At 44.5% G+C, this 24,962-nt stretch overlaps 1 protein-coding gene across 6 annotated transcripts in view; it reads left to right on the top strand.

Moving 5' to 3' along the window:
• Cradd (CASP2 and RIPK1 domain containing adaptor with death domain) overlaps positions 1-7,760 on the top strand; it is a 155,501-nt gene extending 147,741 nt beyond the window's left edge. For 5 of the 6 annotated variants that reach the window (XM_021174758.2, XM_029482834.1, XM_021174757.2 and 2 more), the window contains exon 3: positions 7,045-7,760. In XM_021174758.2, the coding sequence (XP_021030417.1) occupies positions 7,045-7,346 (302 nt within the window). In that variant the 3' untranslated portion in view covers positions 7,347-7,760. The remainder of the gene's footprint in view (positions 1-7,044) is intronic. The other variant, XM_029482835.1, reaches the window with a different exon arrangement.
• Positions 7,761-24,962: the final 17,202 nt, after the last annotated feature.

Below are 24,962 nucleotides of genomic sequence, written 5' to 3'. Positions count from 1 at the left end.
TGTTTTGGATGTCTTCAGGATCTGTTGTTATGTCTCCTTTTTCATTTCTGATTTTGTTAATTAGGATGCTTTCCCTGTGCCCTCTAGTGAGTCTGGCTATGGGTTTATCTATCTTGTTGATTTTCTCAAAGAACCAGCTCCTTGATTGGTTGATTCTTTGAATAGTTTTTCTTGAAAAACTAACTTTTTCTTATTCTCCCCAAACTATTATGAGCTCGCAGTGCTGTCCCCTCCTGCCTTGCGGAAGACAACTCTGAGTAGAAGTCTTTATTTTTCCTTTTACAGTTTTTTTTTAGATTTTACTTATGAATTATAATGTCCATGTTTTTAATAAAAACAAACAAACAAAAACCAACCAATTCCTTACCCCGGAGAGCAGCTATGCTCACCAGGAAGCAGCTGCACGTTTGATGGGAATGAGTCAGGTTGTCAGATGTATAGCAGTTCATTTTTCTGAATAACAAATATATATTTTTTTTTACATTGGCAAACAAAACAAAACAGCAACAGCAACAACAACAATGACAACAACAACAACAAAAACCAACCCAAAAATGAACGTCATTTGCCTACCCGGTTCAGTCTGCCTGCCTGACCCCAAGCGCCTGTAGTTCTTGCCAAACAGCTAAGCACAAATGCCTGACTCAGCATTTTCCTGCTCGATGCTTCCAGCATCATGTAGTGATTATGACTCGTCAGTTTTCCAGTCTCAGTGTCTGCCCCCACCCCCCATCCTCCCCCACTCCTTGTCTAGAGCGATATAAAGGCATGCACATCTACTCCAGCACCCGGTGGCATCGATGCTGAGTTGCTGCAAGACCAGCTGTTACCTCCCATTCATCCAGCTTCTCATGGCTTTCCCATACAAACCCTGCAAGTAAATATAGAGGAATCCAAGCTATACTGAAAAGGAAAAGGAAAAGAATTTCCACAAAGTATTGTCATCATTCAGAGAACATCTGTCCATGCATGGAGATGATGGATGGATGGATGGATGGGCAGGCAGATGGACAGACAGAAGAAGGACAGATGGACAGAAGGATGGACAGACATATGGGTGGGTGGATGGATGGGTAGGTAGGTGGATGGGTAGGTGGGTGGACAGACAGACAGGCAACGTGAGATGGGGTGTTTTTAATAGAAGAGCAGTCAACAGCTTTATTACAGAGCTTTATGGGAACTGTAGTTCAACTACAGCCAACAAGAGATGTAGTTATAGACTAGGAGATGGTCTAGAAAAGCCGAATTACAAGATATGTATTGTACTATTTTGAAAGTTTAAAAATGATTACTTAATGTTCTCAAACTCACCTGCTGTCTTAGTGAGGGTTACTATTGCTGTGAAGAGGGCTCGCGGCTGAGCAGCATGGGGAGGGAAAGGGTTACTTGGCTTCCTCTTCTACACCCGCTGTTCAGCATCGAGGTTGAGCCCTCCTGCATCAGTTACTAATTAAGAAAACACCCTGCAGGCTTGGGAGGTATTTCCTTAATTGAGGTTTCCTCCTCTCAGATGACTCTAGCCTGTGTCAAGTTGACATAAAACTAGCCTCTCCTCCCTAAGATAATGGTTGGGGGGTGGGGGGGAGGGACTGAGTGGGAAAGAATTCTGACCTTTGAATAAACATTTTTTTCATTGTAAAAAAATGCTATTTATTTCTCTATTTCTCTTTACAAAGTTGGAAGAGGGGTGAAGAACTTTCCTAGTGGGCTTTGTATTTTCTAGTTGTTTCTGTGGTGGAGCTAGTGTTGCTGGTCAGTTCTCTCCCCCTCTGGAGTACTACACACACACACATACACACACACACAGCTACGTACATGAATGTTGAGCATCCTTTACAATCACTCTCTTATCCCAAAGCGTCAGGGGAGAGACGGCTGTATGCAAAGCATTGTTCTGGGCACCTGGGTGCATCACTGGGCAAACGGACAAAGCTCCATTTGCTCAACAGGAGTTGACAGCTCCTGGGACATTGAGCGGTGCCAGGGACTGGGAAACTGCAGCAGCATACCGACAGTGGGTAAGAGGTTACAAGGTCATAGGTGGACAAGGGAGATCTCAGAGGAAGTAGGAACTGCATCTGAGAGCTGTGCAGGTGGTACAGCTTGATGAGAAGTCCTACTTGTGACGGAGGAAGTCTCCCACAGAAAGGAGAGAGCTATGATAAAGCTGTGGTCTGAGGGCGGAGCTCAAGGAAGGAGAAACAGCCATGTCAGGTCCTGGTGAGGCTGTGGAAGGTGTGGCTCCCCGAGAACATCTCAAATGTTTTATACAGTTTGGGAAAAAAAAAACTGTAGCAAATATTCATCTCACTGTTTTTTTTTTTTTTTCCTTCAGAAGGTTTGTGGTCTTTACAAAACAGAAATAATGGATTAACCAAAATTCATTCTGAAGAGCCTGCACGGCTTGCTTCTATTTTAACAGCTGTGTAAGGGGATACAGTGCTAAATGATTAGTGGAGGATTTAATGAGAACTCAAAAATCACAGTCTGAAGAAAATAATAACATCACTTCTGAAAGACAGTACCACGTGACAGCTAGATGAAGCCTTGGGTGCCATCTGGCTTTATCATTTACAAACGATCGCTCTGGGAAATGCAAAGTGAGTTAGCCCATGCTACCTGGTTACCTGCCTGGTGACAGGCTTGTCTTTAGAGACTGCCCAGACCTGCTAATCCAAGGTCCAGAGCATATCCACACTAATTTAGTAAAAACGCAATTATTGATAACAGTCTCATTGAGTTTCCTAGACTTGACAGTCAAATCTAAGTTCCCATCACAGTGAGTAGGATGTTATTTGTGTTTGCAATATGGCCTTCATCTTTGGGGTATACTGGAAATTGGTTGCAGGATGATCAAATAGTCGATTCCTCGGCCTTTTTGGGAACACTGGGCGTGCTTTGTGCTTGCCCATCAGAATGAAGGTTTCTAGTTGGCTTGCTTTTCCAGGTGCTTTTCTTACAGTCTCTGCTGCCTTCTGAGCTTGCCTGGAGGTAAAAAGATGCCAGAGCACAGCAAAGACACTGAGGCTCCCTCCCAGCATCCACTCACCTGAGGCTCCCTCCCAGCATCCACTCACCTGAGGCTCCCTCCCCAGCATCCACTCACCTGAGGCTCCCTCCCCAGCATCCACTCACCTGAGGCTCCCTACCAGCATCCACTCACCTGATGCTCCCTCCCAGCATCCACTCACCTGAGGCTCCCTACCAGCATCCACTCACCTGATGCTCCCTCCCAGCATCCACTCACCTGAGGCTCCCTCCCCAGCATCCACTCTCACCTGAGGCTCCCTCCCCAGCATCCACTCTCACCTGAGGCTCCCTCCCCAGCATCCACTCACCTGAGGCTCCCTCCTCAGCATCCACTCACCTGAGGCTCCCTCCTCAGCATCCACTCACCTGAGGCTCCCTGCCCAGCATCCACTCACCTGAAAGGTCAAAAGCAAAAAATAAACCCTGACACCAAATCAGCAGCAGCATACAAAGTTTGGAGAAGTGTCATGTACGGAAATGTCTTTAGAAACCCTTTTGAGGACCTAAAACCCCTTACCTACTAACCACCAACTCCCTTCCTCCCTCCTGTCCCAGCTGCCACACTGCTCTCTGCCTCTCTGCCTCTGTGACCACCATGACGTCAGGTCCTTCCTCTGAATGGAACCTCAGGGTGCTTGCCTTCTGTGGAGAGGCCACATTTATCTAGCACAGTGTCCTCACAACTAGCCCATGTTGTGACATGTCAGAACTTTATTTCTTTTGAAAGCCAAATAATATTCTACTCGAAATGTTGGATAACCAAGTTGGTACCAGAGTTCTCCAAAGCAACACTCCCAACCACAAAATAGGAGTGAGGTCTATAAACTTGAAAATTATGCAAGGGGGAATAAAATTGTTTATGTAGCATAATGGTATGTTTATAGTTCAAAAGTATCATGTTAAATAGTTTGAAATAATATATAACTAGTTCTCTAAATATAAAGACATTGTTCTAATGAGACAGTAGGCAGTCTTGACCTGAAACTCCTCAGAGACTACAGCAACTGTGAGCATCTCTTGTAAGAAGTTACCTAGTGATTGTTGCGGGAAATATTAAAAAGTAAACCTGGCTGGCCCATGCTTCTGCACTCCTGCCAACCTGCCACAGGGCTCCCTCTGGGCCACTCTCTGGCGGGCCCCTCCCCGCTCAGTTCCTCTCACTACCATACACCCCATGGTCAGCCATCACATCACAATATTCAGTACCCTGGTAGAATCAAGACTCTTAATGCTGAGCTGGGCGTGGTGGCACACGCCTTTAATCCCAGCAGTTGGGAGGCAGAGGCAGGTGAATTTCTGAGTTCGAGGCCAGCCTGGTCTACAAAGTGAGTTCCAGGACAGCCAGGACTATACAGAAAAACCCTGTCTCAAAAAACCAAAAAAAAAAAAAAAAAAAAAGACTCTTAATGCTTAATTAGCCAATCAGATTTATGTATCAATAATATTACATTTTACAAGATGCCAATACAATAATTTCAGAGCCAATTGATAATGATAAAAGCTTTTTCCTAGTATTGTGAAATCATAGCTACTTGTGGCTGGAAAACGCCATGCGGGTCCATGTCCACAGCCATCTTCCTTCTCCTACTCTGAGATGCTCCCTGTCTCTACAACTCTTAGCTCATCCTCCCTTTCCCCTGTCCAATCACAGGCCTCCCACTGCCCTAATGTGATTGGACAGGGAAAATCCTGTGATAAAACTGACCACTTGTCACACATCAAAACTACAGACGCAGGAACACAGGGTGGGTCAGGGGATGCAGACTATCACTTGAGAATCAGGAAGATATCAGACACCCTACAAAAGCAACAAATATCAAGCATTGTGAGGGGCAGGGGGAGGGGGGCACAGTGTGTTCCAGAGTGTCACAGTCAGAGGATTTCCCCAACCCTTCAAGTGTTTATAATATTTTTCCTTGGTATTGTATTAAGTATTTAACTGCAGGTTGGGAGGGCAGTCAGGTCATCTTCCAATGTAACTAAAAGCAGGTGGTGGAGGAAAGCTCTTCTGCCACTTTGAATGTCATTGAGATCTAGCCACATTCCTGCACAGCGTGTAAGGAGGGGTCCAGGTGGGACAGTGGATGACTTGATTTCATAAAATCGTTGCTGTTGATTTATTGGACAGCAGTAACATCTTCATTATTCAGATTGCCTCACGGTCCTTTTTAAGTTGCAGAACTGACAAATACTGAAATGGTCTTTGACACTGCCCTAGAATCTTGGCAGCTGACGGGTTTGGAGTTGGAAACAAGGGCTGTGGGACCCACGGCTCTTCTTGCAGGGTCTTTTATCTTCTCGTTGAATCGGAAAATGAAGCAGGGGCTGGTGACTGTGGAGTACACTAAGTAAACTGTGATGCAGCTGGCCAGCAAGTGTCATACAGATGCTGTGGCACATATGACCGCGCCTCACCCTCAGTCAGCACCGCGGCGGTCATCTTGGATGCTTAGAGTCCCTCTCAAACTTCCTTTGGCCTCTGCCTCTGGCACACTCCAGTCCCTCCACCTTTGCATATGTGGTTCTCTTAGGAGGGGCTGGACCACCCTCTTTACCCAGAATTCTCTTTTCAGGAGCTAGCTTTAGCTTCTTCGCTCCATGGCTCACACCCAGTTAGAGGTCCCCCCTCCCCGGCCCCCGTAGAATGTCCGTGGCTGTACAGTGGCACAGTTACAGCCACACACTGGCACTCTTCAGAATCCTGTTTAGGAAGTTTAAGGTCAAGCTCTCCCCAGCGCCTACTCCTACACTGTGGCCCTCTGGCTTGGCTGGGATGGTGAGACAGCTCGAATGGCTTCTACTCTCCTCTCCCATCACATCTTGCCTCTATGGCTTGTTTTTTTCCTCAGGGAGCGGGGATGCTCTGGCTTCCTGCTTCTGTACCTTTTTTTCTGGGTGATGTTTTATATTGAGGCTGCCAGGAGAGAGAAGCTGTCAGTTTGGCCTCGAGCCCCTCCCCACGCCCCTTCAAGGGGAGCAGCACTCACAGCTTGGAGTAGCACAATGCCGGGCCCCCAGGCTGGTATTGAGGGGAGTGGTTTTCAGCCAGAGCTCTTGATAAGATTTCTGACAAAAAGAAACAGGAGAAAAAAAAAAAAAAAAAAAAAAAAAAAAAAAAAAAAAAAAAAAGAAAATAGGAAGAAGAACAAAATTAACTCATCAACCTGAGGCAATGACTGACACATTTTGATAAACAATCTTCCAGGCAGTTTTTTCTGTATGTATATTTTCCACAAAGTTCAGATCATAAATTGAGTTTTGCATCTTGCTATTTCCATTTGTCCTTGTCTAAATATATTGAATTATCCCTGATCTTTGCTTGGAAATTTGAATTTTAGTGGCTGAACAGTTTTAATGTGTGGCTTTACAACAATGTATTTCTTTTTCTTTCTTTCTCTTTCTTCCTTCCTTCCTTCTTTCTTTCTTTTTTTTTTTTTNAAAAAAAAAAAAACAAAAAAACCTTTGTGACAAAATAGTGTGTCCGTGAGCATGATACATGTTTGTCTGTTTGTCTGTCTATATACACAAGGAGGCAGAAATAAGGGACTATCCATGATTTTTCTTCTCAGATCTTCTGCAGTGAACACTTTTAAGAGATGCTAAGCGGATGGCCTAGTTGGCCATCAATGGGAGGAGAGGCCCTTGGTCTTGCGAAGATTCTATGCCCCAGTATAGAGGAATGCCAGGGCCAGGAAGCAGGAGTGGATGGGTTGGGGAGCAGGGGTAGGAATAGGAGATAGGGGATTTTCGGAGAGGAAACTAGGAAAGGGGATAGCATTTGAAATGTAAATGAAGAAAACATCTAATTAAAAAAAAACTGAAAAGGAGAGAGAGAGAGAGAGAGAGAGAGAGAGAGAGAGAGAGAGAGAGAGAGAGATTAAGCGGCACGGTTCAGCCCCGAAACTGAGCAGTACAAAAGACCGGAAATAGTCGCCTATCTGCCCCGCCCCATTCTCAAGTCTTCCCTATCTGAGGTGCTTGCCTTATTCAATCTCCCGTTCTTTTCCTCCTCAGGAGACTGGATGGCCGGAATCCCCTCACACGTCCTCAGCAGCTCGCCATCAGACAGGCAGATTAACCAGCTGGCTCAGAGGCTAGGCCCGGAGTGGGAGCCCGTGGTGCTGTCTCTGGGACTGTCCCAGACCGACATCTACCGCTGCAAGGCCAACCATCCCCACAACGTGCATTCGCAGGTGGTGGAGGCCTTCGTCCGCTGGCGCCAGCGTTATGGCAAGCAGGCCACCTTCCTAAGCTTACACAAGGGCCTCCAGGCAGTGGAGGCTGATCCCTCCCTGCTCCAGCACATGCTGGAGTGACCTGACCCCCCCCACACACACACACACACACTTGCTGTGGGGGTGATGGGGCGTGGGTTCCCAAGTCACTCAAGCTGAACCGGACTTTTCTCAGCAGGTGGCTTTGTTCTGGGCTTTTCAGTGATCTGTTTATGGAAAGAGATCGTCTACCACTAACTCAACAATCCATTGGCTTTAATTGCTTGAAGACTGCGTTGTTGTAACTACGGTTTGGAACTTTGTGGCTGACCTTTAACGGGAGGCCAGAAAAAAGACAACACCCACCCCACCCCACCCCCCAAAAAATCATGCTACAGCATCGAATGCAGGTGTCCTGCATACAAGGCAGCTACACTTATGTTGCCTGGAGACTGGATTGTGCATTTAGCTCTTCATAATGATGATGATAATAAAAAAGCAAATTGTGATATAGAATGTGCCTCTTTCAATGAGAGAGTATTGTATCTCTCTTTCTCTCTTTCTCTCTCTCTCTCTCACACACACACACACACACACACACCACTCTTCTGTTGCATAGACGGAGGGTATAAAAATATGGGATTGGAGCAAGATTGTTAGCAGTCATACGACGACGGAGATAAATAACTCAGGCAGGATGTATAGATTAAGCGTGAGACACCGAAGCTCCCTGCAGAGGCCAGGGAGAGAACGGAAGACCTTCATCTTAACAAATTGTACGAGGAGTCTCTGTCCATTTGTTAAAGGCGTTGGATCAGAGACAAGGGGGCTCAGTGTTTCTCTTGAGGCCTGAATGGCTGAAGGCGTTGAGTTCCCGAGGGGCGTCATGGGTTGTCCAGCCTTTCATTAACTGCACACAGTATTAGCCAGACAGGTGTTCGTGTTTGTCATCCCATCTAAGAGACTGAAGCAGGAGGATCACCTCAAGGCCATTCTGGGTTGCACAGTGAGTTCTGGGTCAGCTTCAACTATTAGCATGACCATCCCCTCACCTCCACCCCTGTCTTAAAGCAAATAAACAAAAAATTTACCATGCAGGGTTTCTAAAATGATCCTTTTCAGGGCTTATTCATTTGTGTGTTCCCATATGAGCCTCTCAGCAGTCCTGTGAGGCACATATGCAAGCGTCGTTGGCCCCTTCTTTCCAGGCAGCAGGACCTGTGTAGGCTAAGCTAGAATGTGGTTTGTCTGTGCACGAGTGGACTAGAAGCAGGTGGGCTTCCTTCAGAGAAAGACATAGAAGGCTCTTGTAGGGGCTGCGAGTGTAGCTCTGTTCGTACGGTGCTTATCTAGCATGCTCAAAACCCTGAGTTCCATCTCAACGGCTCATAGACCGGGTACTGCCCGTGATCTCGGCAGTACAGAAGGTGGAGGCAGGAGGATCAGAAGTTCAATGCCATCCTCATCTCCATAGTGAGTTCAAGCCCAACTTAAGCTACGTGAAACCCAGTCATAAACAGAAACAGAAAAACCCACATTAAAGATGACAATTAGAAATTTCCTTTAACCTTTGCAATGACTAGAGAGCCCAGTTTTTTTTTTCTAATTCTATTGAATTTCTAAGGAAATAAACATATACTGCCTATCTCCCCCATCCTAGGACAAGCCTAATAAAGAGGTAGCCGTTACCATGATGCAGGTGCTCAGAAAGGTGGCAGCAGTGTATGGATGTCCTTCCTGGCATCTGGTACCCTCTGTTCCTTTACCAAAAAGACCAACTGTTCCCCGGTCATTCATTCGATGATGCCATCCCTGAAGCATTGTATACTAGCTATATCCTCTCTCACGTTCCTTTCTGTGGTCCAGCCAATACTTCATTATTTTATCAAGTTCATGCTTTTGACCACATCTCTATACCCAGGGATAGACGGTTCTTCAGCAGAGTCTTCAATAAACCGTTTATCGTTTTGAACTTTGAACATATTGCTTCTCCCCCTGGGATTCCTAAGAGCAAGTTATCTTGGCTTTTGTTCTCACACTTCAGTCCCTGTTATGGCTAAGTGAGCAGGGCTGGGCTCTGCTGCCGCTAGCTGGTGGAGGTCTGGTGCTTAGCTGCTTCCTCCTGTTGCTATCTGTAATGAATGTGTCCTGCTCAGGGACACTCCTGGGCTGTCAGTAGTGAGGGGTGGTGAAGTACAGGGCTGTGAAGGGCTGATGCTGGGGGTGGTGGTGGCACTACTGAAAGACAAGGGCCACTCCATGCCCCTGCCCACTTCCTGTAGAAGTGCTTAGGAGTGGATCCAGACAGCTGAATCACTGTTCCCCTGTGTTACATCTCATCTGTCCACTTCCCGGGAGGCTGGGACCGAGCCCACCAGGACGCCATGTATTTTTGCACAGAAGATTCTACAACGTCAGAGACTTTCTGCCCCAAACAAAATTCTGCATGTGCTCAGTGAGACAGCAGGGCTTTGAGGCACTAAAAGCAGCAAAATGATATCCTTTCTCTCTGTCTGCCTGCCTGTCTGTCTGTCTGTCTGTCTCTCTCTCTCTCTCTCTCTCTCTCTCTCTGTGTCAGATCATTTATGTACATGACTGCTTCTTTCAACATTTTAAAATGTGTAACTTCTATTAAATTTTCTCAGTGCAAATAAAGTGCGTGTCCATTGTGTCCTTTCAAAAACCTAACAATAGATAAGATGAGGAGAAGCAAGAGTCTCCTCGTACTCCCCGCAGTCAGCTTTGCTCTGCTCTGCCATCAGTTTCTTAGTTAAGCCCGCCCGCACATCCCTTCTGCAGCTGGAGTAGGATTGCCCTGTAAGACTCTTTAACACTTGGCTTCCTTGCCTTAACACATAGCACTTGTTCCAATGCCAAAGCCTTTACGACATCCTTTGCTCTTAGAGCACACTTGCAAGTGCTATCGTTTTGGCAGCACCTTTGAAGAGGTTGAAGGCACTCAGCTTCTAAGTCTACTAACTGCTTTCCCCATCAAGAAGTTCGCTGGCATTGCAGTTCTTGCTTGACACACCCATAACTCCACCCCACCCAGAACCAATCCGAGCAAATTATTGTTCACTGCCTGCACTGTGCACCTTACATCCTCACAAAGCAAAGCCTAGCATGTCTGCACTCTGAGTTTTGTCCCTTGCCCCAAGATGTCCTCTCCACTGTACTACATCTAATTACCACTGTGTTTCTTTTCTTCAAGAGAATGTTAGGGGAGGGACAGTCAACACAGAAGCTGCACATGGCCCCTCTGCTTCCTAAGGGTGTATACGCAGTTGACAGTTGCCGGAGGGAGAGACTGGCAGTATAGTTGTCACCTGTAAGTGTCCCTGTGACTTCTCACCATTGTCCTCACAAGTAGTCCCAGTAAAACTCATTCTTGTACCAGTCCAGATTTGGCTGGAATGGTTTCTTTGGTCTGTCATCTTCAGGAGCCCTCTCTGAGGCACACAGACATTTGCTCAGATCTTTCCGGAAAAGCTAATGCAGCTAAGAGGCTAATCTCATCTCTGTTAATTGAGGACATTAAAGCTGACCAACAAAGACACAAGCCCTACTCTCTGCAGCTCACTGCCACATGAGACAGCCACAGACCTCTAATCACAACATGATGTGACAATTCCATTCCTGAGTACTGAGCCAGTGGAAACAGGACCCCCTCTGGTTTGCTTTTGAGGGGATGGGGGGCCTGAAGAAAAAGAAGGCTCCGTCACTCAGGTAAATCACTCCACCTTCTTGGGCAGGTTTATTCACGTGTGCACAGTAACTGGTCTATGAGTACAGAGAATCTGCCAGAGGTTAAAAAAGATAAATTGTTCATACAATGGGTTTGGCAAAGGAAATGTCTGAGCTGAATTATTTTGGCTACTGAGTTTTGTTTTGTTTTCCCTAATATTCTTTATCAAGCCAGGGCCCCTCAAAATGTTAGGCTGAGGTCCCTCATCCTTCTGGGGCTTGTACAGCGGCTGAGAGTGTGCAGCTCTTCTGGGCATCCCTAGGGACTTTCAGGGTAAGGAAAGATGAACTGGCAGCACACTGCAGAGCATGTTCAGAATCTGGGTGGGACTCTGATCTAACACTTAGCTCTCATTAAATGAATCCCTACAGTTGGGGCACAAATTCTTGCTGGTTACAAAACATCCCAAGTTACTGGAGATCCAAAGATAAATAAGACATAGTCTCTGCCCAGCAGGATCTCAGCCCTCCAGGAAGGCAGACATAACAGCCAGCAACTATGACACTTCACAGAAAAGGGAGCAATTAAGTTGGCCACAGAGGAGATGACACTTCGGCTGAGCTCTTGTAAGCCCTGTTCAAGTTAGCGTGATAGCCCCCCTTAGGGGATATTAGGAGACACCAGAATTCCATTTAATATCTTCTTCATCCAGCTTGACAAATGGCACTCCTTCCAAATGTCTACAAGATGCATGTGCCTCCAAAATGCTATCTCGGAGCCATTAGAAACTAAACACATTGACAAATACCACCTGTTCCATACTTCTATATAGCAGTGGAGTGTTCAGCCACAGTAAAATCAGGGTCAGGCTTCGAGGATTTAGGTATCAGGCATATTTGAGGATGCTTTTTATAGCACCCCTCTCTCCTCCCACCCCAACACTTGTACAAATTCAAAATAGATGTTGCAGCATGCAGGGAATGTTTTTAATATAATGTCTTGCTTACTTCCCTGAACTATAAACATCTGAGAGGAACAGGGACGTCTGTCTTGTTGGCATTTACTGTTCTTATAGGAAAATTAAAGTCTCTCAAAGACACAGTTCAGTGAGCCAATTAAACCTTGTCTCTGCTTTGTTAAACTCACGAGAAACATATGGCAGTGATTCTGATAGCTATTGTTCATTCAAAGCATCAGCTATGAAATCCAGGTTTGAATGCTCAGAAAGAAAAAGCAGATTCAACATCTTGGCAATAAGCATGTATTTCCATCTCATTTTCGGATTTTATCTCTAGCCAGTGCTGTTTTGGGTGTCACATTACATTCTTGATGGAGAGTATTTTCGGAAAATGTAAAATGGGCTGGATGTCATGAAATAATTATTCTTCTTGCTCTTGGTGACACTTAACCGTCCCTGTTTCTAGGAGACAAATTGGTGTTGTGAACACCTTGCCAGTGCCAATGACTTTGAGGTGACTTAGCTCAGTGCTGACCGCGGATGAAGCTGGATGCCTCCTCATGGCTAAGCTGGAAATAGATGGCAATGACCTCGCTCCTCTGGAACACACTTTGACCAAGGATGAGGCATCTGCGTAGGGGATGTCTATGAAGGCCCAGAACATCTACCGTAGGAAGTGATTCTTCTCCATTGAAGGGCACAGATTTCTTCCTTTACAAATATTAGAAAATGATAGAGACTTTCTTCAGAAAAACACATTGAGCACTTGCACACTCTGATGTGCCCAGATGCAGACATGTACGTATAATGTTCTACACAGACATGTTGACATATAATTTTGAAGGAATTTTCAGTACTTCTGAATCCAATTCATTCTTCCCAAGAACTACTCATGTGAACCCTGGTCTTCCTGCACCAAACTATTCCACCAAGAATATTTTTTTTATTGTTTTAAATAATATTGGGAAGCCTTGAGTTCAGTAGGGTGGAGCTGTTTGTATTGGATTACACAAGGGTATAAATCACTGTGAAGGTGTTGAGGTAAAGATAGAATCATTTATCTGAATCCAGATTTTTATGTAACTGACCACAGATCTTTTCTTTTGGGGAGGGGCACTCTTAGGCTGACAGTCCTCTGGACCCACCTCTTGGCAAAGAAGAGTTTACAGCTGTGAAATGTATGACAGTCTCAGCCTCCAAGGGACTTCCTGCCTTCGCCTTGTCTCTTTAGAACCAGAACTCCTCAGCAAGGAAGAAATGAGTGTTTTATGCTTAGCACTCTAAGAATGGTTGGTTTCTTGGGGGGAATCAGAGAAAACAGAGTCCCATTTACTTCATACACTGGGAAATTGTTCCTAACAATATCTTTTTGTGCAATCATCTGCTTGAATCTCGTTTCTCTTAGCTTCTGGGAGCAGTTATTTTTCTGCTCAGGAAGCTAAGCTCCATGCTGGCTTTCTGATGAGGGAGTGGACCCTTTGACTGTCTGTTTTCTGTCATCAAGACATCGTCTGTCACTCAATATTGTCATCTCCTGCTTCCCAGGGGACATCTTGTATTAATGGCTATAAATAAACCCCAACACGCCCTTTCTGAAAGTGTGAATAACAAACCGTACCATGCCGGTCAGTCAGGATAAGATCTTGCTCAGGCTCAGGGTAAGAACATCGTTGGGGAGGAATAGAGTCTTTGGAGTTTTGGAGGAAGATAAGTAAAGACATCCATCACTCATGGATTTCATGGGAGTCGGGAAGAAGGATGAGGTTAGTTTTAGAGTACACAGAGACTGGCCTTCCCTACAACTAAAAAGGATGACATATTACTTAGGCATCCCTGCTTTCCCAGGGCAGAGGATGTTAGGTTCAACATTGTCAGGCCCTGTTTTTGTTCATTTTGTGATACTGGCCTTTGCTTCGGGAAGTGGCCAGGATACTTGTTAAGTGTGGACAATTTAACTTTGATTTTGTTTTGTTTTTCTTTCTTTTAAAAAAAAAAGATTTATTTATTTATTTATTTATTTAATTGGAATACATTGTAGCTGTCTTCAGACACACCAGAAGAGGGCATCAGATCCCACTACCGATGGCTGTGAGCCACCATGTAGTTGTTGGGAATTGAACTCAGGACCTCCGGAAGAACAGTCAGTGCTCTTAACTGCTGAGCCATCTCTCCAGCCCGAATTTAGCTAATCTTAACCCATCACCTTTCACTTTATAATTGTTACTGTTCTTAGAGAGCACAGGGCTTGGATAAAGTGAACAGTGGTAAAAGTAAGTTTTGTTGTTGTTGTTTTGCTGTTTTTTGTTTGTGGGAACAGGACCAAGGATGGTGGTTGAGAGGCGAAAAAGTCACATGATGGAGCCCAGGGCTCAGACTCTGGAGCGCAGCACTGGGGTGCTGATCTGAGTTTATTGCCCAATGATAAGCTTATATGCAGTGTTTGAGCCAATCATATCATGCCATGCCATCACCGTCACCATGCCCCCATAAAAGCCCCATCACCTGTTAGGACTTCTGAGAAGATGCGGGAAGCAGTCACCACCCTGACCTTGGTTCCTATGACTATCTTGCTGGTGTTCTAGAGCCATCTTAGATCTAATGCCTTGTACAGCAGATCTGGATTCTTCGAGGAGTCACAGGAGCTGTGGTGCTTTGCTCTCCATCCCACTTTTCCCTTCACAAGGTTGACTTCCACATCCCCCACAGTTGTTTGTTTTTAAACTTTTACAGGCTGATATGATGTGGATATCATTTGTTCCTATGGATTCATTTGTTAGTAGCATGGTTGGTATGGTGATGTGGGAAGTGAGATCTTTAAGAGTCAGGTCTGGTGCAAGTCTTTAGGTCTTTAAAAGCTCTTCATGAAAAGAAATTAAGAACCTTCTAGTGAAATCCTGGGCTTTTCAGAGGGTGGGTTGTTACAGGATTAAGAGTGACCCCTGAATGCATCTTTGTATCGAGTTCTGTTTTCCTGTTTGGCAATACATCTTTCCTAGTAGCAAGCTTCCCTGCCGTTAGGCTCAACTCTGCCAGGGACAAATCAATGGAGCCATCCAATCTTGGCCTTTCCATCTCCAAAACTGTAATCTAAACAAACCTCTTTCTTTATAAAGCTAAGCCTTCTTTAGATATTTCATTGTATTAATTCTAAACAAGAGCCTGAAATAAACTTGAAAGAAAAAAAAAATCAGCTTTGTAAGATTTGTGTATGAGACAAATCAAGAATCATATTTTAGGAGCCCTGTTCCGTAAAGGACACTTGTCTCTGTATTTAATTTGGGAAAAGAAAAACAAATGGCCTTCATGAGACAACTCTTCCTACCATTCTAGAAAGCCATGGGATGGTTTTCAGCTTGGGTCGATGGTGAAAGCTTCTCGTCTAACTTCCAGAATCCATCCCACATATATTCATCCACTTACTAAGCACCTCCAGGGCACCAGGCAGGAACCTGGGCACTGAGCTTAGGTACTCGATGCAACAGGGCCAAGTTTCTTCCCTGGAGGAGCTCCCCATGGCCGAGAAAAAAAACATAACCAAGAAACTGCTAGAGCCAGAGGAAGGAGAACTATTCAATGTATCAGAGAGAGCCTCATGAGAAGGAAGCATGCGGGTGGACTGACTTATGCCTGTGGTCCTAGCACCCTGGAGGCTGAGGCTAGCTAGCCGTTGGCTCACTTACTGGGAAACTCATCAAGCAATATTTTTCTACAAAACATTTAGAAAACAAATGTAAACGAAATAAATACCCAATAAAAAAAGAACATAAAATTAAAAAAAAAAAACCATAGAATAGAGCAGTGTAGCTCCCACATGGAGGTGAAAGGAGTGGAGCTGTTTAGAGACTATGTGTCCCCTACACCCAGAGGATGCCACATACCCAGAGGATTCCCCTACACCCAGAGGATCCCCCTACACCCAGAGGATTTCCCCCACACCCAGACAAGGGTAGATCAGATCCTTGAAGATGCTCTTGAGAAGACACCAGGAGCATTTATATGGAGCTGAATTTCTCTTCCCCTGCGTGCGTGCATGCGTGTATGCATGTGTGTGTGTGTGTGTATGTGTTGGGGGGGTGCTGCTGGTGGTAAGGCTTGTTTTAAAACCAGGCAGAGTTTGAATCACACCTTTTAGATTAAAAATGTGAGAGGAGAAATCTCAAGACCTTCAGGTGCCAGTATGCACTTGCTACCCAAGGTGGAAGAGGGGACTACTTCCCACACTTATCTGACATCAGCGTCTTGCTATGACACCACCTATGAGTATCTTTGGAAATACTTGTTTCACAGACATACTGAGGTCAAGAATAGTCAACCTTGGAGTGCAATGGGAAAACTAGTAGCTCACGGGTTTCAAAAATAGCCAAGACTCTTTAAAGGTCACGGATAGTATCTCAAGTGATATTTAAACAAGAGTAATTTATTCTCTTTCCCCCCAATCCATCTTCACCAGTGTAACACTTCACATTACAGAACACTTGCAGAGAGACATATGGTTTTCTGAATCTTCCTTTCGTCCTTTAATGATGGATACATCTGTCATATTTTTCACTCCTATGACTCCAATATCCTTGCAAGTTTTCTCCTTGGCTTTTTGCGAGTTTAACCTAAGCCATAGCATGTGCTGCATGTGCTTTGGTGGCCAGTGGGCACTCCCTCCACTTATCACCAGATGCCAGGTGGCACCCATACTCAAGCAGGCAGGAACTAGGTTTTTCCCCTAAAAGGAACTGTATCAGGAAATCTGTCTGCTCCCCAGGCAGTTTCTGTCTGCTCCCATTCTTGCTACTGTCTTCCTATTTGCATTCTCATTTGCTCACCCGGAGCCTCCTCTACTGAGCCCTGACATAATTGACCTTGACTTTCATCTTCTGTTTGTCTTTCTAGTGCAGTGTCAATTAAAGCCTCCATTTCAGCAATTCATCCTAACTATGAATAATACCACACACACAGAGATACATACACACACACAGAAACACACACACACAGAAACACACACACACAGATGCACATACACACAGATAAACTCACAGATAAACACATACAGAGAGACAAACACACACATATGCACACATAGATACACACACAGACACAGACACACACACACATTCTACTACATGGCATTTGGAAACATTTAGAGACTCTTCTTTTTGCAGTGGGAGTTGTCACCATGCATCACATTGGGGGGCTAGGGGTGGCAGAATCTACGGATATCTGGTATACTACAGATAACTGTACATGATAAAGAGATGATCTGCCCAAAGCAACAGTGACACTATAATGTTAGCCACCATATTGATTGCCTTTTCTAACCAGTGCAACTTGACAATGTAATCTAAGAGAAGAAAAATTTATGTTAGTTCACAGTTTCAGGGGACACAGCCCATCATGGAGGGACATACATGCTGGTGGCCATCTGTGGCAGCAGAGCCTGGAGCAACACCTATTCAGAGCATGGCTGATCAAGGAGCAGAAATGGAACCAAAAGTAGACCCCTCAAGAGCAGTCCTTGGTGACTTATTGTCTGCAGGAGGGCCATGTACAAAGGTTCCATGACTTCCCCACCAGTGCCCCAGCTGAGGACCAAGTGCTACAATACACGAATCTATGAAGAACAATTCTCAGCCAATCTATAGCCACTGCCGTGGATCCAGACCAGTACACTTTGATAATATTCAGTATCTAAAACACTACCCATGCTGGTGTCCACTTGCTTCTTTTCTGGGAACATCTTATGATACCATATCCTTTAGGTTTTGACGGGGACGTTAGCCGTATATAAGCTTTCTCTTCTGAACCACAAATGTCTCAGCAAACACCATGGGGACTCCTCAGTGTGAGCATGATGCAATCAAAGGGAATATTTGAAAACCCAGAAACACTCTCTGCTTTATAGAGAAATGCCTATCCCTTGGCAAAAACAACAGCCATGACCCAGGCCAACTATCTCTTTGCTGGTTCCAAGGTCTAGCACAAAGAAATTAGGCTTACTTGGCATCGTGTCAAGATCCCATCTCACCTAATTCAGAGTCTACCATACATACAGTCATGATTATGAAAGTCTCCATGAAGGCATGAAACCATGAACGAACACATGTAAGGTAGTCCTCCCAGTTCAGTTCTCAACATAGAAAAAAAAAAAAAAAAAAAAAAAAAGCTTTCCCAGAATGCAGAATGCAGAATAATTTATCCAATTAGCTAAATTCCTGCTCTGTCTCTCCTGACTCATCCTGCAGGAACAAATCACTTCTGTACAGTGAGTAATGGAGGGGCAGGGTGCAGGGGAAAGAATCATCATGGAACTCCTGGTAGACACCAGGCCTTTGGAAATGATTCTAAGCAAGCATGGATGTCCTTTCATAGCAAGAAAACTGTAGCAGATAAAAAGCAGCTTCACTTTATGGGCAACTAAATGTAGTATAAGGCGTGGCAGCTCTACCTTTATTCTGTGCCTGTCTCCTTGACTTGGGGTCAGATTCCTACTGAATTTGCCACATAGGTGTATTAATCACTAAGGGTTATGTATTGGCTGGTTTTGTGTATCAACTTGACACAAGCTGGAGTTATCACAGAGAAAGGAGCCTCCCTCAAGGAAATGCCTCCATGAAATACAGCTGTAAGGCATTTTCTCAATTAGTGATCAAGTGGGGAGGGCCCATGGTGGGTGGTGTCATCCCTGGGCTGGTAGTCTTGGGTTCCATAAGAAAGCAAGCTGAGCAAGCCAGGGGAAGCAAGCCAGTGAGTAACATCCCTCCATGGCCTCTGCATCAGCTCCTGCTTCCTGACCTGCTTGAGTTCCAGTCCTGACTTCCTTGGTGATGAACAGTAATGTGGAAGTGTAAGCTGAGTAAACCCTTTCCTCCCCAGCTTGCTTCTTGGTCATGATGTGTGAGCCAGAGTATTCTGGCTTTTGCCAGCCACACACAACACGAGCTCCTTGTGGCAATCTGTAAGGAACCCTTCTCGCTCTCAGTCTCTACCCCAGATCCCCTCTTCTGTGCCCGTGGAGCCCAAGTCGAAGTTATTCCCAAGGTGAAATGTCATTAGCGTCCTCTACTCTTGGAGAAATACTCCTCCTGCCCTTTACCTCCTGCCACCACTCTCTGCTTTCCACACAGCTAATCTGATGTAGCCACCAACAGGATTGGGACATGGCCTGTCATGTGGATTTGTTAACTCCAGCAAAGATTATCTAAGGTTGCTGTTGGCTAGAAAGTTTGGGTTCCCAAGTAAAAGCCAGACAATTCTCTTCCCAGCTCCATAAACAACTATCCAATGGGGATGCCCGCTCCTGATGCTGTAGGGCCTGAGTGTTTCCCAAGCCACCGGACAGGTCAAGCTGCCCTTTGCAAGTGGTTGCATGCAGACTGGCCTCTTTGTTTCCCCCCTCTTTTTCCTGACATTGTAAATTCCAAAGAAATGCTTATGATGTTAAATGCCAGAGTCATCTCTACCAGGAACAAGGAACAGAAAAACCCAGCAGGTCATCAAGTCTTTCCATCAGCAACTTTCCTGCACAGAACCCAGAATATCAGTGATTTTTTTTTCAGATAACGCCAGAATGAGCATCAAAGAAGTGGACCACTGTACGAGTCAATATTGCTCCGGCATTTACCTAGCCATCTGTAGCTAAAGAGTGCTGTGTTGAATTTGATATACAAGTTCCTCACTTACAGTTGTTAGGGAGGATGGTTTGTCCTGGACAGGAAGGAATCTATCAGCTTCAGCTTGCTGGCTTGCTGCCGGTAAAAGCTCCTTTCTCTCCTGTCAAGCTGTTTCTCAAGTCCCCAGCTTCCTCAGGAGTCAGTAGAATGAGCCTTCTCACAGTGAGAGACCTGGGGTTTACAGCTGTAAACTTACAGTGAGCACATCAGGCACTAACATGCATGGGTGGGATTTCTAGGCAAAAGGGAGACTTGGAAGAACATAGAAGGGAATCCCATGTCCAGACTGTCAGCATGGTGGGGGGAGAAAAGATGAATGGAATGGTTTGCAGTCTCCCCACCCTTTCATCGTTCTCAGTCAGGATGGTTCCTTATAACAAAAGAGACCAACAGGAGATCAGGAGACCAATGTTTAACAGCATGAGCACCTGGGTAATAGGAAACAGAGAGTAAGAAAGAGTAGGTTCAGGCTGAAATTCCATCCGTTCCTAGAACAGAGAGTGGGGTGAGGGGTAAGGCTCTGTGGAATCCTGGCAGGATACTCAGGAAACGCTCAGCAAACATGATTAACTTTTTTCTGTGCGCTTCCGCTTCATGCCTTCCCTGTTGGGCTGCGTTTCTAGTTGCGTAGAGTCGGCCATTCCTCTAGGCGCAGAGAGGAGACACCTTTGCAAAGGGAGATGTCCTTCTGAGATGGAGATTCCTCCTATAAAAGACTTTCTTCCATCCTGTCATCAGCTTCTCCTGTACCAATAGCCAGTTCAAAATATCCCTTACACCATAGAGGCATGTTGGGGGTGACATATGCCAGTGCCCTCCAGTCACATTGTGTAGAAGCAGGTTCTGAACTCTAAGCATCTCATACCCACCCCCAGTGGTTCTTCTTTTTAACTCTTGAATCGGCTTTGAAAAATACTTCACCTGTTACCGCAGACCTCCTTGCTCTTGGCTGGCTCACTTAGTTATTTAGCAAACAGGTTTTCCTAGTGTCACCAGTGCACCACAATAGGTATACTTAGACGGAGGCTACCATAGCTGGAGAACAAACAACTAAACAAACAAACAAAACAGGCCCTACCCTCGTAGAGCTTTTAATCTTCTTTAAATTCATAACTATAGTAAATGATAAGAAGCAAACTATGTAGGCTAGAGAGGAGAGATGGCTCAGTGGTTAAGAGCACTGGCTGCTCTTCCAGAGGACCTGGGTTCAATTGCCAGCACCCACACAGCATCAGAAACCATCTCTAGCTCCAGGTTCAGGAGATCCAATTGTCATCTTCTGGTCTCTAGGGTACTGCATACATGTGGCATATATACATACATGTAGGTGAAACACCCAGACATGTAAAATAAAAATAAATGAATCTTTATAAGGAAGCAAGCTATGAGAACACATTAAGGAGAGTTTCTCTCAGTGAGGGGGTCACAGGCTGGATCTCTCATCTTGGTCTGACTTCCATCTTGCTGGCTCGGTTGGTTGCTTTATTCATCTGCTGCTGTTACTGGTGTTTTATGATAAAATCCTCAGTTCCCCAAGTCCTCACAGACTGGGTTCAGTATGGCAGCTGAAGGGCAGAGAGGAAGTTCAATCATTGACCCCTCAGTTTATCCAGAGTACTGACGTGAATTTTAGGTTCAAACAGAGGAAGAATTAGGGCAGTGGGAAAGAGAGGTGCCTAATCAAGCACTGTTGGTCAGGGTGTGATATGGTTAATCATTGTCTCAGGCTTGCTTCTGCAAGGTGGTTGGAAGAAGCCCTCATTGTATAATAAGGGACCACTTGTTTTTCTCGAAGTGTTTGTTTCTGCTTGTGGGTAATCTCATCACCAGCTGATCTGTCTTCAAAAGTCTGTTCCTAAAACCCAAGGTAGGTTTGGGACAGTGTCTGGGTTTTGTGGGGCACAGAGCCAGACCATGGGAAAGGCTGACAGTAAGACACCTCAGTCACTCTCATCTTTGTGTCTTTAGTTTTGAAGCAGGACAAAATAGGTTAGGTATCATCAGATTCAAGGGGGACACTCCTTAAGTCATCAATGTGCCTATATGTTGAGTTCATAAGGAGTGGCCATTATGCCTGCACAGAATTCAGCTGCAGTCTACGGTTGCTCATTATCAAAATTGAGAAGGACAAGAGAAGTTATGATAATCCACATTTCTGTTTAATGGTAAAGATTTAAGAGAGTAATAATATGTACAGTTAAAACATTTCTAAAAATGGGCAATTTCATATACTATTGAGGAATATATCACTGTATAGCCTTCAATGAAGAGCAACTGGTGGTTATAGACAGCCCATAACTATGGATTGCACATTAAAGAACTCAAATAACCAAGAAAGTATTGGGGATTGTTCAGGACAGATGTAATCCCTATCATTATCCCCAACACACAATAGTAAAATAGCTGTCGACATAACGCTCACATTGCATTGGTTACTAACAGTGATCTTGATGTGACAATATACCAGGGAGCATGTGTGTACATTATTTGCAAATACTATCCAATCCCTGTAAGGAGCTTGTGCATTCACATATTCTGGTACCTGCAGGGAAGGCACTAGAACCAATTCCCTGTGCATAACACCAGATGACTGCATTTAATTAAAATTAAAATCTTAAATGTGGGTTTGCTTCGATTCCACAATGATATTTTTGGGAAGACTGAAATGAATGGACAAAACCCATTACATCATTGCTTCTAGGGCAAACTGGAAACAGATAAATACATGCTATGAGAACCTATAGTACTGAAGATCCGAATATAACTGGTTTCCTGTAGTATAGTCTTTCTAAAGGAGTGAATTGTTATAAAGTAAATGAATTTAGTCCCTTTCAAAGAACATTGAAAGAGTTCAATTTCATAACTCTTATTTCTACTTAATGATGTATTTTTGCTCTGAAGCCTTATTGTTAAATATTTCAAGCACCATCAACCAGGGGAAAGACACAAATTTAATTGATATCTATTAATGTGAAATGATGTATGAGATATACTGTTGATTAAAACCATCATTATAAAATAGAACATATATCATGACCACTTATGTTTAAGTATATACAAAGGCTTCCAGTAATTACACAGTAGTTCACATCAGACTAAACTTCCCATTAATAATGAGAAAGCACATATATGCAAAGTGCTAAAAACAGATTCAATATCAGGCATGAACTGATGGGATATACTCGCACCTAACTGACTTCCTCCCTACATGTTCACACGTCTGCAGGAAACAGGCTTAGTCAAAGAGGGAACTTGAAAGAAGGAGTAACAGAAGGTTTGGTCCAGTGGAGAGGGAGAGCCCAGATATATGTACAGAATCTTGGCAGAATCCTTAAGTGGAAACATACAAGGCAAAATTCCAAAGATCACAGCAGAAAACAGCAGCTGGAGTTCAGAATGATGAGCAGAGATCTCAGCAGCTGCTTGGCACTGGGGAGATAGGGTTTGAAGTTAAAATACTACCGACTCAGGGAAACGGGACAAACATCTCTAGAATCCAGTCTGTAAGGCATGAGCAGCGTGCCTCGGCTTCTCGGTGCACATTCCCAGAGTGTGAGCTGTAGCGTAGGACTGAGGACAAAACTCAACATGACGACCTTAACAAGGCTTAGGAAACAGCTTACACCACAGAAGGGTTATCCACAAGAAGCTCAGCTTCCAGTGGTGTAAAACCAAATGCCTGTCAGAGGAAGAGAGCATAAATTCTGCTCTCTGCAACGTCCCACATACAACCAGGATCAGGGATGAGCAAAGAAGTAGAAAGGTGTGGATCAGAACAAAGAGGAAAAACTAACGAATGCCAGAAAATAAAGGGATCTCCACAAAGCAAGTGTGGGTGAGAACCAGCATATATGGAATGTAAGATGACTATCAAACTTCACAGGGACAGATTAATATACTGTATGAAGGTGTGGAAGTTGTAGAGAAAAAATAGAGAAACTCTTAAGGGTAAAAAAATGGAAACTTTAGAACTGACACACATTCTCACAACTGAGAAAATAAAATATCTGAAGTTGAAAAAAAACAAAAAGAGACACCTAAATAATTGGAAACATGTTGGATAAGACTATTAGCAGTTTGGAAAAAGCAGAAGAAAAGATTGCAAAGTACTGGACATTTGCAAAGTAATCAACAACAGAACAGCAGCAGCAGCAACAGCAACAAAACCCATCAAGCTGAAGAGAGAAAATATTTGAAGAGAAATGAGCAGAATTAAATGAGCACCAATTATCTAAAGGAAAATGCCCACAAACATGCATTATCTGGAGAGTTAATGAGACCAAAGATGCTTAAAGAGGGTTGACTTAATAACTTCATACATTTGAATAGTAATATGATTTTGGTTTTGAGACAGAGTTTCTTTGTGGAGCCCTGGCTGTCCTGGAACTAGCTCTATGGACCAGGCTGGCCTCAAACTCACAGAGATCTATCTGACTGCCTCTGCCTCCCGAATACTGGGACTCAAGGCACGTGCCACCACCACCAGGTAATATGAGTTTTAAATCTAAGAAGGAGGAGGAGGAGATATCTTCCTTAAGTGATAAAAAGATGTATATACAGGAGTCAAAGGAGAAGGATGCCCCAAAAATGTTCATCAGAAGTAACGAATGGTATAGACAGGCAAGGATTGGGCTTGAAGGTATTGCCACTCATCTGTAATCTCAGTGTTAGAGAAGTAGAAGCAAGAAAATCAGGCACTCAAGGTCATTTTTGGCTCCATACCAAGGTTAAGACCAGCCTGTACTCCGTGAGATACTGTCTCAAACAAAAAGACTTCTCGGTCTAACCTCCCAGTCTAACCTCCCTAACACAGCATCCCCTCCTTTAAAAGATGCTTGCTAGGTAGCCAAGGAGGACCTAAAACCTGTGATCCTTCTGCCTCAGCATCTCAGTTACTAGTATTATTATAGTCAGGCACTCTACTGCCCAGATAAGCATTTTAAAAAATTTATTCCAAGTCTCTGAAATTATACTAAAGTCATGCGGTAGACAACCAGTGGAGAAATATGTGCCCACGAAAAACTTACATCTTGGTAAACACTGAATGAGCCTGTGGTACCTGAACCATGACCCTCTCAGCTCTACCCTGGACATGGAAAATTATAAATTTGAGAGGAGGTATTTTCTCTCTCCTGTGCTCCCAATTTGGGGCTACAATGTCACCCTTTCAGGAAGAGAATGCTGGCACTTTTTTGTGTCAGTGATTCACCAAAGGATGGTACCCTGGACTCAAATCGTATGTAAATGCAGAAAGTGTTTTTTTTTCTGCAGATGTCGGCATTCTGGGGTCTCCCACTACCAAGATAGATAGACACTCAAAAAAGCACACTAGGGAATTTCAGGGTAGGTAACTCTATGTTAATCTGTCGGGTCCATCTCTATGGCCACTCTATTACCAGCGTGTAGGGGGCTGG

This window comes from Mus caroli, chromosome 10, assembly GCF_900094665.2.
Source record: "Mus caroli chromosome 10, CAROLI_EIJ_v1.1, whole genome shotgun sequence".
Lineage (NCBI taxonomy): Eukaryota > Metazoa > Chordata > Mammalia > Rodentia > Muridae > Mus > Mus caroli.
The sequence above is the reverse complement of the archived record's forward strand: the minus strand, read 5'-3'. Positions and strand labels throughout refer to the sequence as shown.